Source organism: Aulonocara sp. 'chitande type north' Nkhata Bay, linkage group LG18, assembly GCF_057382095.1.
Source record: "Aulonocara sp. 'chitande type north' Nkhata Bay isolate Kocher_YH1m ecotype deep benthic linkage group LG18, A_spYH_male_GT1.1, whole genome shotgun sequence".
NCBI lineage: Eukaryota > Metazoa > Chordata > Actinopteri > Cichliformes > Cichlidae > Aulonocara > Aulonocara sp. 'chitande type north' Nkhata Bay.
In genome coordinates this window covers 1,344,971-1,364,684 of record NC_141361.1, presented here as the reverse complement: position 1 = coordinate 1,364,684, position 19,714 = coordinate 1,344,971, and the positions used below count along the sequence as shown (strand labels likewise).

The window sequence follows — 19,714 nt, the reverse complement described above, 5'->3', positions numbered from 1 at the left end:
CTGCCGTTGTAGTGTGTTACTGATGGTGACCTTTGTTACTTTGGTCCCAGCTCTCTGCAGGTCATTCACCAGGTCCCCCCGTGTGGTTCTGGGATCTTTGCTCACCGTTCTCATGATCATTGTGACCCCACGGGATGAGATCTTGCGTGGAGCCCCAGATCGAGGGAGATTATCAGTGGTCTTGTATGTCTTCCATTTTCTGATGATTGCTCCCACAGTTGATTTTTTCACACCAAGCTGCTTGCCTATTGTAGATTCACTCTTCCCAGTCTGGTGCAGGTCTACAATACTTTTCCTGGTGTCCTTCGAAAGCTCTTTGGTCTTGGCCATGGCGGAGTTTGGAGTCTGACTGTTTGAGGCTGTGGACAGGTGTCTTTTATACAGATGATGAGTTCAAACAGGTGCCATTCATACAGGTAACGAGTGGGGGACAGAAAAGCTTCTTACAGAAGACGTTACAGGTCTGTGAGAGCCAGAGATTTTCCTTGTTTGAGGTGACCAAATACTTATTTTCCACCCTGATTTACGAATAAATTCTTTACAAATCCTACCATGTGAATTCATGGATTTTTTTTTCACATTCTGTCTCTCACAGTTGAAGTGTACCTCTGGTGCAAATTACTGACCTCTGTCATCATTTTAGGTGGGGGAACTTGCACAATCGGTGGCTGACTAAATACTTTTTTGCCCCACTGTATATATATACACACATATACATATATCACTGACTTTCAGCTTGTTGTGTTTGTGGATATATGACTGACTTTAATTATTAAACATTCGTACATAAATAAGTGACGTCATATTCAGTACTTTTGACAGTTCACTCTTCAGCCGCTCCATCTTATTAGGGAAATTCCATATACATAAATGTAAATTTCAAAACTCAACCCCATCATTTAATTTGTTTTTGATTGAAATTGAATATTACTTAAACTCTCTTAAATTAACTTCCAATAAAAAAGGTTTATCATTGAATGAAATTCATTCAGAAATGTTTAACGAATGAACTGTCAAAACTTTCAAGTACAAAGTTGTTATGAAGTCTGTCACATTCCCCCCCGTTTTTTTCTTTTTTTCTTTTTTCTCCTTTATTTATTTATTCTTCTTATTTCATTGTGCTGTATATTGTTAGTCTTATTTGCCTTGTATGTCTACTGTACAAACTGAACTGGAATGACTGACTGTTTGCTTTATAAGTTCAATAAAGTTTGGAAAAAAAAAAAAACTCTTCGGCCGCTCTCTTCTTCCGTGTTTTGTGGCAAAATTATCCACACCCACTGCCGCGCTATGAATTGTGGGATATATGGGATCACGAAGCGTGCACCGGACCACGCTTGATATTTGGGGAAATCGACGGCGCATTTGGAGTATGCATTTGAAGTACACTTCGAATTGGGACAGCCGTCGTCGCGTGGGGGTGACGTAACCGCACTTGAAATGCATACTTCAAGCGTGCAGACCCTGAATTGGGACACAGCCTCAGTGACTGAGTGAGGGGCGGGGCAGCTGCTCCCTGCGAGTGCGCTGTTAGAGAAATGCAGCCAGGCAGACAGAGGAGAACTGAAGTTCGACCAGGTACCAAAGCAAATCATTCGTACCGTACAAATAATGTAAATATTGTTTTGGTAGATCTCGGGTTTATAATAGCAGCACCATTAACGAGACTGGGACAGCTCTGTCTTAACGTGGCGACTCCGTTTATTGCCAAGCTGCAACAACAAATACACACGGCACAACCACCAGAGGGTGCTGCATGAACCATTGAATTAGTCCTTACCATAACATCCCCCCTTCTGAGTACATTATAAACTATAATGTTTTCTGTATTAATCCACATTTATGTCAATACTGAAATCACTGCAACTTAACTTGTAGCTGGATACTCCAAGGCTGTTACATTAACTCAAATCTGTAACAAACATTTATTGCCTTTATTAATAACTATTATTTTATTTAACTGTGTGAACTTATTCAACTATGAAGGTGGGGTAGACAACCCAGTCCTTCAACTGAGTGAGGGGATTATTCTGCCCCGGGCTGGTCACTCAGGTGCTCGAGAGTACCTTCTACCTAAATCAAAGTCCTTAAGGTACCTTGGTGGGTTTCTGTCTCTTGTAGGATATTTTCTTTCAGTAGACTGGTTACTTGGTGGTATAAGACACTGCTGAACCTGGTTTGAAACAGGGCTGCTGCTGTTTTCTGGCAGGACAGGGATTTGTTGTTCAGTTGGTTCAGTCTTGGTCCCTTTTAGTGTGATGAGATGGCTCCTGTTTCGACGTAGAAGACCCCTCGGGGTCTCAACAAGGTAAGACCGCGGCGTATCTGCTCTGCCTGATATAGTCCCATTTGTTTTCATGTCTGTGATCCAAACTTGATCTCCTGGGTGTAGTCCAGTGAGGTCTTGTGCTCTGTGTCTGTTGTTGAACCATTTCCACTGTTTTTCTCTCTCCTTCCCTTCTCTCTCTCTCAGTTTAGTGATGTTTGTCCAGCCTGGGTTGAGGCAGGATGGAAGTATGGGAATTGTGGTACGAAGTTTCCTCCCCATCAGAAGCTCTGCAGGGCTATGTCCATTGGCAAGTGGTGTGGCGCGATATGCCATGAGAGCAATATATGGGTCTCCTTCTTTCTGTAGAAGGCTCTTTACTGTTCTCACTGCTCTTTCAGCCTCACCATTGCTCTGAGGGAATCTCAGACTGGAAGTGGTGTGGGCAAAGCCCCACTCTGAAGCAAACTTTTGGAAGTGTTCTGAGGAGAATTGTGGACCATTATCCGACCTTAACTCTGTTGGAATGCCGTGGCGTGCGAATATGGACTTTAAGTGGTCAATCACTGCTGCTGATGTGGTAGAGGACAGCTTAGCTATTTCTATGTATCGTGAGAAATACAGTGGGGCAAAAAAGTATTTAGTCAGCCACCGATTGTGCAAGTTCCCCCACCTAAAATGATGACAGAGGTCAGTAATTTGCACCAGAGGTACACGTCAACTGTGAGAGACAGAATGTGAAAAAAAATCCATGAATCCACATGGTAGGATTTGTAAAGAATTTATTGGTAAATCAGGGTGGAAAATAAGTATTTGGTCAATAACAAAAATACAACTCAATACTTTGTAACATAACCTTTGTTGGCAATAACAGAGGTCAAACGTTTACTATAGGTCTTTACCAGGTTTGCACACACAGTAGCTGGTATTTTGGCCCATTCCTCCATGCAGATCTTCTCGAGAGCAGTGATGTTTTGGGGCTGTCGCCGAGCAACACGGACTTTCAACTCCCGCCACAGATTTTCTATGGGGTTGAGGTCTGGAGACTGGCTAGGCCACTCCAGGACTTTCAAATGCTTCTTACGGAGCCACTCCTTTGTTGACCGGGCGGTGTGTTTTGGATCATTGTCATGTTGGAAGACCCAGCCTCGTTTCATCTTCAAAGTTCTCACTGATGGAAGGAGGTTTGGGCTCAAAATCTCACGATACATGGCCCCATTCATTCTGTCCTTAACACGGATCAGTCGTCCTGTCCCCTTGGCAGAAAAACAGCCCCATAGCATGATGTTTCCACCCCCATGCTTCACAGTAGGTATGGTGTTCTTGGGATGCAACTCAGTATTCTTCTTCCTCCAAACACGACGAGTTGAGTTTATACCAAAAAGTTCTACTTTGGTTTCATCTGACCACATGACATTCTCCCAATCCTCTGCTGTGTCATCCATGTGCTCTCTGGCAAACTTCAGACGGGCCTGGACATGCACTGGCTTCAGCAGCGGAACACGTCTGGCACTGCGGGATTTGATTCCCTGCCGTTGTAGTGTGTTACTGATGGTGACCTTTGTTACTTTGGTCCCAGCTCTCTGCAGGTCATTCACCAGGTCCCCCCGTGTGGTTCTGGGATCTTTGCTCACCTTTCTCATGATCATTGTGACCCCACGGGATGAGATCTTGCGTGGAGCCCCAGATCGAGGGAGATTATCAGTGGTCTTGTATGTCTTCCATTTTCTGATGATTGCTCCCACAGTTGATTTTTTCACACCAAGCTGCTTGCCTATTGTAGATTCACTCTTCCCAGTCTGGTGCAGGTCTACAATACTTTTCCTGGTGTCCTTCGAAAGCTCTTTGGTCTTGGCCATGGCGGAGTTTGTAGTCTGACTGTTTGAGGCTGTGGACAGGTGTCTTTTATACAGATGATGAGTTCAAACAGGTGCCATTCATACAGGTAACGAGTGGGGGACAGAAAAGCTTCTTACAGAAGACGTTACAGGTCTGTGAGAGCCAGAGATTTTCCTTGTTTGAGGTGACCAAATACTTATTTTCCACCCTAATTTACGAATAAATTCTTTACAAATCCTACCATGTGAATTCATGGATTTTTTTTTCACATTCTGTCTCTCACAGTTGAAGTGTACCTCTGGTGCAAATTACTGACCTCTGTCATCATTTTAGGTGGGGGAACTTGCACAATCGGTGGCTGACTAAATACTTTTTTGCCCCACTGTAGTCCACTGCAACCAAATACTGGCTGTTACTCCACTCAAAAAGATCAGCACCAACTAACTCCCACGGCCGTGTAGGAAACTCAGTTGGCATGGTTGTTTCTCTGGGTTGCTGTCTCACCTTTGCACACGTCTCACATTCTGCTACCAGCTGTTGTAGTTGAGAGCTCAGTCCTGGCCACCATACCGACTGCTTGGCTCGTTCCCTGGACTTTACAATGCCCTGGTGACCTGTGTGCAGTCGTGTCAAAACATCTTTTTGTAATATCTTTGGAATAACTATACGCATACCTTTTAGGAGAAGGTCATTTTCAACAGTCAGGTCCCCTGCATGCTGGTGGTATGGGAAACATGGACCTGGTATTTTGAGTTTGTCCGGCCAGCCGTTCCTGCAGTAGAGTTTGATTTGTTTTAGTGTTTCGTCTTTGTCTTGCTGCTCTCTTATTTGTTGTAGTCTCTCCTCTGTTGCAGGAAGACCTGAAATCACCTGATGTGCATACAGGTTCATTTCGTCTCTTAATGTCTCATCACAAAAAGTTTTTTCTGGTGCTCTGGACAGCACGTCTGCAGTTGCGATGTGTTTGCCTGGGACATGTGAGATGGTGAAAGAGTACCGCATTAATCTCATTCTCAGTCTTTGTACTCGTGGTGGCAGTTCGTCTAAGTTCTTGGAGCCCAAAAGTGGTACTAAAGGCTTGTGATCTGTCTCAACATGGAACTCAATGCCTATAAGAAAATCAGAGAATCGCTCGCATGCCCAGGTTATGGCTAACGCTTCCTTCTCTATTTGAGCATACCTTTGTTCTGTGGGGGTTAATGCTCTTGAAGCGAAGGCCACTGGCTTGGTTGTGTCATCCTTTTGTTTCTGAAGTAGCACCGCTCCTAGTCCATAGGAGGATGCATCAGCTGATACTGTCGTTTGTGCTTTGGGGTTGTAGAGTGCCAAGTTCGGTGGTTTACTCAGTTCTGCCTTAATGTTGTCAAACGCTGTTTGTTGAGCCTCACTCCAACACCACATGTTTTTGGTACTGAGTAGTTCTCTCAACGGCTGTGTTTTCTCTGCTAAGTCGGGAAGGTACTTGCCTAGATGATTAACCATTCCTAGGAATCGTCTCACTCCACCCACATCGGTGGGTGCCTCCATGTTGCTGACCGCTTTCACTTTTTCTGGGTCTGCTTTGACTCCTGTATTGTCAATGATCTGTCCGAGGAACTTGATTGAGGTCTTTGCAAACTCACACTTCTCACTTTTCAATGTCACCCCTGCTTTTGTGAGCCGTTCAAGGACTGCAACCAGCCTCTTGTCGTGCTGGGTCTGTGTGTCAGCATAAACCAGAATGTCATCCATCTGGCAGACAACTCCATCCAGCCCCTCCAAAAGCTGAGACATTCGTTTTTGAAAATGCTCAGGGGCTGAGGATATGCCAAAACAGAGTCTATTGAAACAGTACCTTCCGAATGGTGTGATGAAGGTTGTGAGAAGAGCTGACTGCTTGGACAAAGGTATTTGCCAAAACCCTGAGTTAGCATCGAATTTTGAGAACAACTTTGCGTCCTCTAGCTGTCCTAGGGTGTGCTCAACTGATGGCAACATGTGTCTTTCTCTTTTCACAGAATTATTTAGTTTGGTCAAGTCCACGCACACACGCACTTCATCTCTGTTTGGTTTAGGTACTGGAACCATTCCTGCACACCAGTCAGTAGGCTGCTCTACTCTGGAGATTACACCTAACTCTTCCATACGAGCAAGCTCTCCTTTGACTTTGGGCAACAGGGGAAGCGGGACCCTTCCTGGGGTTGACAGGGCGAATGGTTTAGCGTCTGCTTTAAGCTCAATTTTGTATTCCCCCTCCATTCGGCCTAACCCGCTGAATAGTTTTGGAAACTGCTGCTTTACTGCCTCTACCGAAGTGAGTGACACTGCTTCTACTCTGGCCACTAACCCAAGTGCTACACTTGCCAAGCGGCTAAGTAACCCTTGCGTCAGGTCTGCTACTACATACACAGGCTGTACTGTAGTTTTGCTCAGAGTGCTCAGGTTAGCAGTAAATGTCCCTCTAACTGCTAGTGGAGACATTCCCGCCCCATACAGTTTCAGATCTGTGGGTTGCAGCTGTGGTTTTTGTGCTAGAGCGTTGTACTCTCTTTCAGGCAAGACGGTCACGTCCGCTCCTGTGTCAATTTTGAGCCAGCAGTCTACATTGTTAACTTTTATTTTAGTCAACCACGCATCCTCAGTTCTCTCTGAGGCTACTGTTCCCAAAAATGCTACCTCCCTTTCTTCACTGTCACCACCTGCTGCACGTATTTCTCCCACTGCCCCAGACCTGCACACTCTTGCATAGTGACCTTTCTTTTTACACTGATTGCAGAGTACCTCTTTGGCTGGGCACAGGTTCTTGCTGTGAAAGGGTGTTTTTCCACATCGGTTGCATTGGCTTTTCACATTCCTCTCTGTGGTTTGTGGCACAGTCTTTCTTGGTTTAAAGTGTTTTATTTTTGCTTTAATGATGTCCACGTTACAAAGATTTTCCTGCTTGAAGTTGTTTTTAAGAAGATCCTGCTGCTTCTTCACAAGCTCACTTTGGCGAATCCGTATCACTGCTTTTTCTAACGTGAGCTCCGCGTCCATTTGCAGTTGCTCCGAGAGCCTCTTGTCTCTTATTCCGACAACGAGTCTGTCTCTTATCATTTCACTGTGCAGCGCCCCGTAGCCACAATGCTCAGCCAAGGCATATAGGGATGTAATAAACCCGTCTGCAGTCTCTCCTGCTTCTTGCTGCTTTTGGTTGAACTTTGCACGTTCAAAGATAACATTTCTTCTGACTACAAAGTGTGCCTCGAGTCTGTCTTTGAGAGTGTGGTACTCACTCGCCTCCTGTTCGGTCAGGTTCAATGAGGTGATCACGTCTTCAGCTTCATCGCCCATTGTATATATCAGAGTGTTAACCTGGTTTTCGTCCGATTGTAGCTCGAGTCCGGATGCTATCCTGAACCTCTCAAAGCGTCGGATCCATTTCGGCCACTCTTCTGGCTTTGAAAAGTCGAACTTCGGCGGCGGTGATACTTGGAAGGCTGCTGGCGCGGCTGCCATGCTGCTAGTCGCGAGATGCTAGTTAGCGTTTGCTAATTTGTTAGCTTAGCTCTTACTGTGGCTGTTAATGCAAACTTGCAGGGCGAGTTCTCTCCGGTGAGAAAGCTTCCGTTTTCGTGACGTTCTTCTTCCCTCCAGAGTACTTCTGACACCATGTTTTGGTAGATCTCGGGTTTATAATAGCAGCACCATTAACGAGACTGGGACAGCTCTGTCTTAACGTGGCGACTCCGTTTATTGCCAAGCTGCAACAACAAATACACACGGCACAACCACCAGAGGGTGCTGCATGAACCATTGAATTAGTCCTTACCATAACAAATATGACGGTGAATCACGAAAGATATCAAACTGATCACTTGACCCATGTTACGTTACTCGCTCTTCGAGTGAATCAACAAATGGCGAAATGAAAAGCTGAACAACAACAATGCTGTTTCTTTAGAGAGTCTCAGCTTACATGTGTTTATTTCATATTTTCAGTTGTTTCCCTCCACGGCTAAATAAATCGGTTTCAGTAATGTACTGATATACAAGAATGGACACAAGGGGCTTCTTTCAAAGAAAAAACTCTGGTAGTATTTTATATATTATGCTTTGTATGTTGTTCAGTATATTTCTATGCAAAACAAGAGGAACTTCAACACACAGCAGTATATTCACAGTTGAAACCAGATATTTACACTTTATGGAAAACACAAGAACATTTTTTACTGCACAACATCAATTTAGAGTAAACTTGTTTTGTTTCGGATAAATAAATATTGAAATATCTTTTGAATCTGTTAAATGTCAGAATAAAGAGAGACAGAGCTTCTATTTTAATCACTTTCATCAAATTTGCGAGTACATATACACTAAGTTTATTGTTCATTAATAAGAAACTCCAGACGATTCCATTCTGAGCTGAAGAAGCTTCTGATAGGTTAGTAGAGTCCATGTGAGTAAACTGGTGGCACAGCTGTGGATGCATATAAGGCAAAACACAGAGCCTGTTTCTGTGACATGGGAACATCAAGAGATGTCAACAAAACACCAGGAAGAGAACTGTGGAGCTCCATAAGTGTGGCTCAATTTTATATACAATTTGGTGCCATTTACAATTAAGAAATACAGACAGTTTCTCTCTTTACTCTTAAAGTTAACAAATATGTTTTTTATATTTATCAATCTAAAAAAAATAAACATTTAGTCTGATTTGATCTTACAATTAAAAAAGTGTTTTTATCTGAAGAGTTTGTAAATATCTGGTTTCAACTGTAGATTTGATGATTGTCAGCACAAAGAGAAAGAGAGAGGGACAGAGAGGGAGAGAGGAACAGAGAGGGAGAGGAACAGAGGGAGAGAGAGAGGAACAGAGGGAGAGAGAGAGGAACAGAGATGAACAGGAGCAGGTGAGACACATGTCAGTCAAATGGTTGTTTACCAAAAGTATCACCGTATCACAGGTCCTCATGTATCTCGTACCTCGTGTTTCTTTTTAGGTTTGTTATTTTTCAAATTCTATATTTATTAAGTTCTGCAGGCTTGTTTGCACAACAAGGCTAAATAATTATATAAACTTTTCTCAGTCTAAATAGTGGACTTTGGTAGAATTAAAAAATAAGTGTAGTGCAGGTCTATGATGATTTTTAGTGCTGCTATCATCTAGTTCTGATTGTGGTTCTGTCTTGGTTAAGTCCTCAGTAGTCCTGATTTTGAACTGTTGTAGTCCTGTTTTAATTCTGGATCAGTTCTGGGTCTGGTTGAATTGGGGTTTAGTCCTCGTGTCTTGATACAGCCCCGACCTTGTTCTGCCTCGCTGCTTAATTAAAAACCTGGTTTAAGGTGTCCTGCATATGTGATATATATTTTTCCCTATATGAAGTCATTCTTTTTTGAACAATACTCAAAACAGAGCCTATTAATCTTTCAGTCATTTCTACACCCCCCCCCCCAAAAAACAAAAAAAAAATCCCACATGCATACTACCCTTTAGGGCTAAGCCCCGGGTGTTTCAAATGTCTGGCTCTGCCTCTGGTCAGGAATAAGGTTATGGTTAGGCCTAGGGATAAGGTTAGGTTTAGGGCTAGAATACAGGGCTGGAACGTCTATTACCGTGGGAGCGTCATTCCACTGGATTTCATCCATAACCCGGCGCGTACCTTAAGTTCCTCAGGAACGCTGCGGGACGTGACAAAACGTCACCATGTTAAGCCTCGGGAGTGAGAACGGGCTGATATGAGTCCTATAAGCTTGTGTTACATCACATAAGTATTATAATCATTGCTATTTAGGGCGATCGTGGCTCAAGAGTTGGCAGTTCGCCTTGTGGTCAGAAGGTTGCTGGTTCGAGCCCCGGCTCGGGCACTCTCGGTATTGTGTCCGTGATCAAGACTCTTCACCTACTGGTGAGGGGCCGATGGTGCAATATGGCAGCCTCGCCTCTGTCCCAGGGCATGCAATCCATTATTATTTAAACCAACTGTTAACTGTATATTTCTGTACATTTACGTATTATGATTCATATTGCCACATTCATTGACCTTGTTTATAGGTAATTTCATTGTTTGATCACGTTAAAATGTTCCTAATTTAATGTCTAAAAGCACTTGGAAAAGGCAAGATCCCATGTAAAATTAGCGCAACAAACTCTATTTTCATTACTGAAAATAACCGTATTTTCATGAGGAAGTTATTTTCTGTTATTTTAAGGTAGTATTTTGGCGCCCCACCTGCCGGAATATTACCGTTTTTTGAAGATGTTTTTTTAAGATGTTTTTTTAACAGTGTGTCCTATCCTCCTGAGTTTTTACTTTCTTATTTTGATTCTGCTTGTAAATGTGTCCTCGAAGTTGTTGCTCCTTTAAGACTCACACTCAAAAAAATAATTCATTGGATGAACTTAATTTCATCTTGCCACCTATATTCCATCTAAACAAATCATGTTAAATCAATCCATCTTGATTGTGTTGTTTCAACACTAAATATGTTTGTAAGTGTAACATAATTTAAACATTAACATTCAGTTAATTTGATTTTTATTCAGTTAACATGTTTGTACCAAGTTAGTCTAATTAAATTAATTTAAATTCATGCTATATTGTTTAAACACTTTGGCACATCAAAAGTCAGTCTTGTTACATGAACTAGTAAAATATTTGTTTGTTACACCAATGTTAATCTTGTTGAATGAACAAATGTAATTTATGTCTGTAGTACTTACACCAATCATGTTTCAGTTAGTGTTTGTATTGCTTATGTAAACATTACTTTTAATTAAATTAATGAAACATACATAAATGATAACTTGCAAAACCATCTTTTATTTTGCTTGAACATTCTTAAAACAGTTGGCAGGATCCCAGTTCAGCCTAGCTTTCTCCCCTTTAACGATCTCATACCAAGACCACAGAACTTCCAGATCAAGACATGCTGACTGAAAGAAAAAATACAATAAAATAACCCTAACCCTAATAATAAAAATGAAATAAGTCTGTTGAATAGTTTGCAGACAAAAAATATTATCCCCAAAGCAACTTTCGTAAAATGTAGTAAAATATGCATTGCAAACAACAATATGAATTTTAACACAATTTAAAGCTCAGACATAACATTCAACATTACTATAATATTACAACATTACTATGTTGCTTGCATACATTAGTCCTCCATTTAATCAGGCTGTATCCATTAATAGTGACTTTATGCTATTTAACGTGTGGAGAAAACATTCAATTTTGAGCATAACTGCTCCACTCAAACAATTTGTGAAAACCAGTGTGCATTTGCCTTTGTAACAATTGCCATCTGGCAAAAATCAGTGTTTACACTTAAACTGTATAAGACTTTAAGTTATGGACGAACAATCTTTGTGTAATAGCCACAGAGCAAACCACATAGTTTATATGAACATTTTATAACTTACAATTTTAAACTTTAAAACAGTAAACACATATTTGCATTGCAGAAACCTTGAAAAAAAAAAATATCTGGCTTGCATGAGTCCGTTTCAAGCTCATTCACCCCATTAGCTTGTTTTTTAGGAACTGTGCCTTGGATGACAACCTCTGTCCATCCAGCTTCATGATAATCTTTTGCAAGACTTCAAAAGTGCATTTGAGCTCCGGTGGGTAGCTTAGGTTCAGACAGTATATCAGTCCAAATAACAGAGCACAAGCAATTGCAATGCTCCTCAAACCAGTGAGAACCTCCACGCCTTCAATCAGGACACCGATGTTCTCTGGGTCATCTCCAGGCTCCGCACCCTCCTGATGTATGACATACACTCCCATCACAGTTTGTTCCATGGCCTCAGTGTTCTGTGACGTAAAATATAATAATACATTTGTTTGAGTCTACATATGAAAAAAAAAAAAAGGAATTCAGCAATCAGCGTGAATATGCTGATATATTTACTAAATTCTATGTCTCTGGTTTCACACCTCAGAAATTTGACATGAAACAAAACAAGGACCAATTGCAATATCTTTTATTCACACGTGGTGTCACATTTTACCATTTCATATATCGAAATTACCCATAACTCCTGGAGCAAATTACATAACACAGAACAACTTGTGAATATAACTGACCGTATATTCCTTCACAAGTTTCTCATGGTCTTCATTCAGGTAGACACACAAGGACTTCAGGATGCATGCTCGTCTTGTATGTATTGTGTCATCCTAAGAAAAAAGGGAATCCATAATGACAATATTTAACTTTTAGGCAGCAGTTTGAAAAAGGAATACTTAGTTTGGAAGAGTCCAAAAGGCCACATGGTAAATAGACTGGTTCTTATATAGCGTTTTTCTACTCAGAGCACTCAAAGCTGCCTTTATACAACAATTCATTCACCCAATCACTTTTTCTAAACTGTTTAAATGGCCTGTATTTATATAGCACTTTACTAGTCCCTAAGGACCCCAAAGCGCTTTACATATCCAGTCATCCACCCATTCACACACTGGTGATGGCAGCTACATTGTAGCCACAGCCACCCTGGGGCGCACTGACAGAGGTCGAGGCTGTCGAACACTGGCGCCACCGGGTTTAGTGCTTACTGTCTAACATTCATACACATTCACACTCCGATGAATGCATCGGTGAGCAACTTGGGGTTAGTATCTTACCCAAGGATATTTGGCATGCACACTGGAGGAGCTTGGGACCAACCCGCCAAGCTTCTGATTAGTAGCTGACCTGCTCTACCACCTGAGCTACAGCCACCTCAAAACATCTGTCTAAACCAAATCAGACACAAAATGAGGCAACACTAATGTTTTTTGGGGGGGGGGTTTTCCCCATTTTGATCAAAATTAACCATACGATTTTATCAATTACTTATTAATATAAGACTGATGCTTATATAATTTGTATAAAATATGAAAACCTCTTAGGACTTTTGCCCACCATATATATAGATATCTTTGCTCATAAAATTGCCAGATTATGGGCATAAAAAGTTCTTAAGCACAGATCTAACCCACCTTGGAGATGGCCACCATGATGTGTCTCATTTTTCTGCCAGCCACCCCACCTTTGCCTCGAAAGAGCTCCATCATGCGTGGAGTGTACAAGTCTAGCTCATAAAAGAATCTAGATAGCAGCGGTACTGTCGATATGCGCAGGAATTCCTTGTCAATCTGAAAAACATGAACAATGCACTTATAATATGCACCAGAGGAAGGACATACCAGGAATTATTAGCTGTTTTATCACTATGTTATGTCAATATTAGTGAAGCAAGAAATAACTGGTCAACCATAAACACACTCTAAAAGTTAGACATATAGGACATGCACCTCTTTCTCGGTGAACAGAGCTGGCCATCTGCTTTTAAAATCTGCAATAAAGGGCTGTCCTTGAATAACTTCTTGCCTTCTGTACGAAAAAGTCTTCTGCATTTTCATTGTCACTATATTGTCATTGTTTCTCTTCTGAACCTCTGAAAGCAGTGCAATTCTCTCTTTTTCCAGGCTGTCAGTGGTTTCTCCTTTTGGATACTGCGGACAGTAATTGACTTCTGCTCTTCTAGGCTTTTTCACATTCAATGCTGCCTTACTTTTGTCTTGGGCCTTGTTCTTTAGTGAATTTACCAACACCTCAGCACAGCCCAGGCCTCTTAGTTTGGTCCGGACATTGGCCATTTTATACTTGAGGCTAATTTTCCAACCATAACAGCCATTAAAGGATCCCTGCTCCCTCAGACAAGGATGCTGTTTGACAAGGGCTTCTGCAACTTCATTCAGGTCATTGTCAGTTGGATAGACTTTAAATTTTATTATTTCTTCAGCCAGCCTTTCTAAAAGGTGGGATTTCAGTTTTGGTGAGGGGGTCAAATGAGTTCCACCAGCAATGAACTCAGCATTGGCCTTTTCAAGTTGCAGTTCAGCCTCATAGCTGAAATGAGGGACTGTGAAGACACTTGGCCACACTGACAGTCTTGTAGACGGTGATGAACCTGACGATGAAACGGGCCTTGTATTGTCTGTGTCTGAAGAGCTTGAAAAGGAATGTGTTGGACTTCGCACTGGTTGACATGTCACTCCATCTTCTGTAAAACTTTGCAACTGCACACTATCCAAGTATACAACCTTTAAAGTTGCTTTATCATTAATTTCAGAGATCGCAGTCAGATTTACAAAATCATTTCCGAAATCAGGATCTTGATATTGAAGACGAAAATCCTGTTGCACTCCAAAATTTGTCTTTATTTCCTGACACAATTCCTCAATGGAGTCTGATATCCCAGCTGGTAAAATTAGTTTCCTGGCATCATCTTCTCCGAGAATGATCCTCAGTCTTATGGGCTGGGGCATCATGCTGACCTGGACAAATATCAAATATTTAAAAAATAAATAAAGATGTACTCATTGACTATTGTGCGAGTGTGTGTAACAAATTCTAATGTCAACGATAATTTGATGATGTCACCTTGGCCTCGAGGAATTTTTTTACTGGAGAAGTGAATAGTGCATTTTCCAGATTTGTCTTGCATTCTTCTAATTAATGACAATTCTTGCATAAGATGCTTAAAAGAAATCTACTCTCAATAAATTAAGTAGCAATTGGTCTGCAAAGTATGATGTATTATTTACTGTGCCAGGTGATATAGGGGGAAAATACTTAAAAACATCACTCCTGTTTACCCTGCAAGTTAGTGTGTCTCTTCAGAGTAACCAGACGCAGGCCTCCCACTGAATAGGCAGCTAACGGGTAGTCATCGAGTAGTTCCCCATGCTCAATCAGAGACACCTCTCTCGCATGTGACATGTCAAGCTCAAAAGCTCTGAAGTGCTCTCGATACCAAGCAGAGAACTTTTTTACAAAAAAGTATATTCTGCCATGCAAAATAAAAATCTGCAGAATTTCTGCAAACTCTGGCAAACCAAATATTTGCCCATGAACAACTATCATTCCTGTGCTGTAGTTCATGCCATTGTATGACACGCTTTTTGTAATATGGACATCAGTTTCATCTGGTAATCTTTGCTTTATAGCTACTGCGATATCACTTTTCAGAACATCAATTGGTACTGATGAGCCAACATTTACCATTAAAGGTGTCTTATGGTCAGAAGAGTGCAAGTCAGAGGCAATCACGAGCTGATGTTTTTTGGCAAGTGTAACAGGTATGTTCTTAAAACAGTTTGTATGGCGAGCAATTTGTTTAAAAAAAACTATGTTTCGCCTCAAATCTCATTGTCCATTTGTGGACAAGAGGCCCAAAATGCCGAATCAGAGCAGGGTAGTGCTCCAAATAATGATGTTTAGGGAGAAGACTGTTGTTTGGAAAAAGTTCTTGGTATCTCTGGCGATGTTCACTGATTTTACACTCAAGGTAGGAAATCGACTCATCAGACTGGACAGGGGCTACAACAAGCTCCACAATGTCCTTCAGATCCAAAACAATATGCCATGCAGGTTCATCCTCTGGAACAAGTGGACCAATAATTAGAGGCAACAAACGAAGCGGAGACCAATTTTCATGTGCATTTCCACCAATATCTTTTTTTTAATGAGAAAGTCTGGGGAATTGCATGAGGCCGGTTGGTTTTATCTGCCCATTTATACTCAAAATTTTGGATCAAGTTAAGTTTTTCTAAGGTGAAATACTTTTTAGAGATTAAAAAAGAAAAACAATGCGCAAGCTCCACTGGTATTATGCCCTCTAGCAGATCATGTGCTACATCTGGAGGGTAGCCTGCAGTGACATGAAAATGGCTCAGATTCTTACTCAAAATACAATCTCGCTTAACTCCACAACAAGCACTTGCTGTTTCTTGTGCACGCTTCAAATGGAATTCATGAAGTTCCGGTGTTCTATGCTCAAAATCACCAGCAGTCACAGACTTTATTTCAGATTTTTTAGCTGTACAGAATCTGCATATGTATTCAGCAGAAAAACTTTCCACAAAACCTGCCAGCCCATGGGCTCCTAGGTTGTCAGCTATGACGCAGCTCACAGTTCCTTTAATACACTCGTTCAACTGACTGATGAACACACCATGTTGCTCCAAAGTTACCAGATCTCTCAAAAGTGGATCAAAGACTTTTTCAAACCCAAATGTCCTCAAATCTTCACTCTTGCAAAGGATTGCCAAATAAATGGATGAAAGGGCTGAATGAGAACCAGGTGGTAAATTGCCCAAGACCCAATATACACCACAAAGCTTGTGCTTTTTCCGTGAGGTCCCAAGAGGATTACAAACCTCAAAATCATCAATATAAAGGTTAATAGAAATTCTCAACTTCTCACCATCTAGAAAGCTATTTCTTTTATAATGCTCCCCATCTCGAAAAGATCTGTAAACCCTCTGATCACCATTCAGATTCTCTCTATTTTCTTGAGCTATTTGTTCTTCAATCACTCTATCCAGCAATTTATTGTGACTCAATATTTCCTGCAATAACTGTAATAAAGGGATGTACTGAAATGACTTCCTTTGGTCTATCGATAAAAAATACTCAACAGGCTCTACAACCCTAAAATTTTGTATGTAGTATAGTTTTCTTTTATAAGGAGTGGCAAGAGGGCCACACTTTCCCAATATTTTAGCCACAGGGTTAGAAACACATACAGAATTTGCAAGCTCTTCAATAACAGCCTGACTAATATGGAGGTTATGGCTCTTAAAAATTTCTGTAATTGTACGTTTTGTCAGAGGTACACTAGCTGAACTCAACAGAAAAACTAACTCCTCTAAGAACTCATCTAATCCTTTTGCTGGAACATGAAATATGTGTTCCAATTTCAACAATATTACTGCTAATTTCCGTTCAATTAGTTCGGGCTGATTTTCAACAGCACTATTATCACATTCTGTCACTGACTCACTTTCAAATTCACCATAGGATACATCTTCAGAACAGCTAGCCCTTACATTATCAGAGGACTCTATCACTTGAACTGGGTCCACACGTGTAACTACACTGGCTTTAAAATCTTTAAGTGTGTGTGGATGATGCTTCCTCTTTTTGTGTGTATAAAATGTATTGTAAATATTTGTCTTGAAAGGGCAACCAAGAAACACACAACTAACTGTCTCGTTACTTCGCAGATGTGTTCCAATATGGACAAAAAAATCTCTCTCAGAGAAGACGTCACTGCAGTCACATAACTCACATTTAAAAGTTACTGAACTTGAAGCTGTCTGTGTAAACTGAGATGAATGAGCTTTATAGACATGAGTGTTCAGTCCACTCCAAGTCTTAAATGTGCACGGACAATTAACATATATGCACAGATAATGTTGACCTATTCCGTAATGATGATGTAGTTTATAATGTTGAAGTAATTTGTACCTGCTGCTCTCTCTGGTAACACAATGCTTGCACTGCCACATACACGTCACTGATAAAAAATGAAATATGCATTAGAAAATGTCAAGGAGATTAAACTTCTGCATCATCCAAAAAAAATAAATAAATAACATAATAATAATAATAATAAGGCAAACATGAACTTACCATGTATTGTTGAGGAGGTGCATAAGAATCTCAGAGCATGGGAATGTGGCTTTATTTTGTGATGTATTTCTGGGGAGAGAAATTAATTAAAACAAAGTTATTACTCTGACAAATTTGTGTTAATATCTACATACTGTGAAATGTGAAGACTGTTACCGTGCGTACACACCGAACGCGATAGACGCGACCAGAGCTTCAGGTTTACATGTAAAGTCAATGGAGGAGCACGATGAAGCGCGACTGGAGGTCCAGCTAAACTTCGGAAGCAGATTTGCATTGAGAAAACGCTTTTCTGCCTACTTCACACGACTGACGCCTTTGAAGCGCGAAGTAAAATACGCACTGCAGTTTGTGTGTGTGCATTCGCGCTTATCACGTCTACCGCTCGAGTTGGTAAAATCTGCGGGACAGCAGCTTCTCAAACTCGGCAAGGGACAGAAGGTGGTACAGCTGAAAGCGGCCGTCATCCAGACGGAGCTTCTGGAGCAAGTGGTGAAACTCACCAAACTGCTCACGCTTGTGGAAGACCTGATGGACCCAGGTACAGTGAGGACGTCCTTTAGGCACTGCTCTGCTCTCCACAGCAAATAGAGAAGGGAGACTCTTTCTTCAAACGCTAGATTGACAGCTGCCATTTTAATAACATACCGTCTGGCACTACTTCCTCCCAGATCTCTTCTTCATACGAGTGAAAATTGCATATAAACCTCGACCAGTTCATGCTGGGCGCGCTTCGAGGTGCAAATGTGCACGAGATCAGCTAGGGGCATCTATCGCGTTCGGTGTGAACGCACCGTTAGTCAGCCTTAATGCAGAGCACCAGAGAAACTATAACCCGAACAATTATCCACCTAAATCATTCTGAATTCAAAAATTAAGTGAATATATTACAAAAAAAGAAAATGCACATGCAATTATTGTGACAGATTTTATCTTACTCCTTGTTATTAACTCCCCTAAACGCTGGTTTAGTTGAATTAAACCTTTCATCAATCCAGTTAATGCGGTTGCCCGCGACTAAACTCCACTGACAAAAACAGGAATTTTAGATAGAGCATCATAAAACACTCATAAAATCACCAAAACCATGTCGGTCAGTCTTACCACTACTACCAACAATCACCAACTCCGGTTAAGCAGAAAGTAACCCTTCATTCATGGAGCTATATGCGAAGACGTCACGGCTCTACGCGGCTTTCCCGCTCTTCAAAGTTAGCTAACTCCAGAGAAGAAAAACAGTCCTACCCACGCAGATAACCATGAAACACACCTCATTCAAAGTCGACAGAAACAAAAACAAAAAAACGAACTTACCAAAATAACCTCATCAGTTTTTGCTCTGTTGCAACAATTAGCGACTCCGGTTAAGTTTTTTAAAAAAACATTAAATTCACCGACTTACATTTGAAAAATGTTTGGGTCTACAACCTCCCTGCTATATATAAAACTCCTCTAAATCTCCACACTACACAGGTAAAAAATTTTAACTAATAGTATTTATCTCTCACTCCACTAACCTAAATAAATATATCAAGAAATATTACTTACCTCACTATCAGGTATGCCAAAGAAGTAACTCCACGTGCGCTCGTTAACTTCTCAACGGACCTTTCCGCATCCGGTGGGCGTGGAGCATGCGCAATACATGACGCTATCAGAGCCTTTGGTTTGATGGACCTCATTCTCATTGGATTGCCATGAACGAATTTAACTCATCAAAGTTTTCTTTGATTTATATTCAACAAAAAAGAATGAATCATTTAATGAGCATAAAAATGATTTCTTCATGTGATGTAAACATATTACTACTTTGTTAATCAAACACATGCCCTAGTTGATTTTTTTGAGTGCAGGAAGTGCAAGTCCAAGGCTAGTCCCTGCTTAACTGATCCTTGCTGTCCTCTGAGACTTTGTGCAATAAGTTTATTCATTTCTTTGTGGACGAGGTTGCTAGCCTAAGACCTTCAACTCTTTCTATACCCGATCCTTCTAAGCATGTTTCCTGCTCATGTTTGCTTTCTGCCTTCCTGCTAATTGTTCTGCCTGATTTAGAGAAACTAAACTGGTTGCTCCCTGCTTTCTCCTAATATTGGACCTCACATTCTGAACATTATTAACACGAGTCTCCTGTCTGGTCAAGTACCCAGTGAGTTTAAACACGCGGTTATACATCCCTAT

At 41.2% G+C, this 19,714-nt stretch overlaps 2 protein-coding genes across 2 annotated transcripts; both read right to left on the bottom strand.

The window, feature by feature from the left end:
• Window positions 1-11,469: 11,469 nt before the first annotated feature.
• On the bottom strand, window positions 11,470-13,610 carry LOC147307566 (uncharacterized). Its single transcript, XM_086271928.1, has 4 exons — window positions 13,369-13,610; window positions 13,054-13,209; window positions 12,157-12,249; window positions 11,470-11,883 (listed from the first exon to the last, which is right to left on the bottom strand). The coding sequence occupies exons 1-4, from the start codon at window positions 13,474-13,476 to the stop codon at window positions 11,584-11,586; spliced, it is 657 nt and encodes a 218-aa protein (XP_086128054.1). The 5' UTR covers window positions 13,477-13,610; the 3' UTR covers window positions 11,470-11,583.
• Window positions 13,547-19,433, bottom strand: LOC147307565 (uncharacterized). Its single transcript, XM_086271552.1, has 5 exons — window positions 19,085-19,433; window positions 17,537-17,605; window positions 17,372-17,420; window positions 13,629-14,394; window positions 13,547-13,569 (listed from the first exon to the last, which is right to left on the bottom strand). Exons 1-5 carry the CDS (start codon window positions 19,222-19,224, stop codon window positions 13,547-13,549), a joined length of 1,047 nt encoding a protein of 348 aa, XP_086127678.1. The 5' UTR covers window positions 19,225-19,433.
• Between the last annotated feature and the right edge of the window lie 281 nt (window positions 19,434-19,714).

Excerpts from the sequence above, each read along its gene's own strand:
- LOC147307566 (XM_086271928.1), bottom strand. The coding sequence starts at position 13,476 with ATGAAAATGCAGAAGACTTTTTCGTACAGAAGGCAAGAAGTTATTCAA. Across the intron at positions 13,210-13,368 it reads CTCTGTTCACCGAGAAAGAG|ATTGACAAGGAATTCCTGCG; the intron begins GTGCATGTCCTA and ends CATGTTTTTCAG. Across the intron at positions 12,250-13,053 it reads TCATGGTGGCCATCTCCAAG|GATGACACAATACATACAAG; the intron begins GTGGGTTAGATC and ends CTTTTTTCTTAG.
- LOC147307565 (XM_086271552.1), bottom strand. The coding sequence starts at position 19,224 with ATGAGAATGAGGTCCATCAAACCAAAGGCTCTGATAGCGTCATGTATT. Across the intron at positions 17,606-19,084 it reads TTGGCATACCTGATAGTGAG|AAATACATCACAAAATAAAG; the intron begins GTAAGTAATATT and ends TTCTCTCCCCAG. Across the intron at positions 17,421-17,536 it reads CACCTCCTCAACAATACATG|TGACGTGTATGTGGCAGTGC; the intron begins GTAAGTTCATGT and ends ATTTTTTATCAG.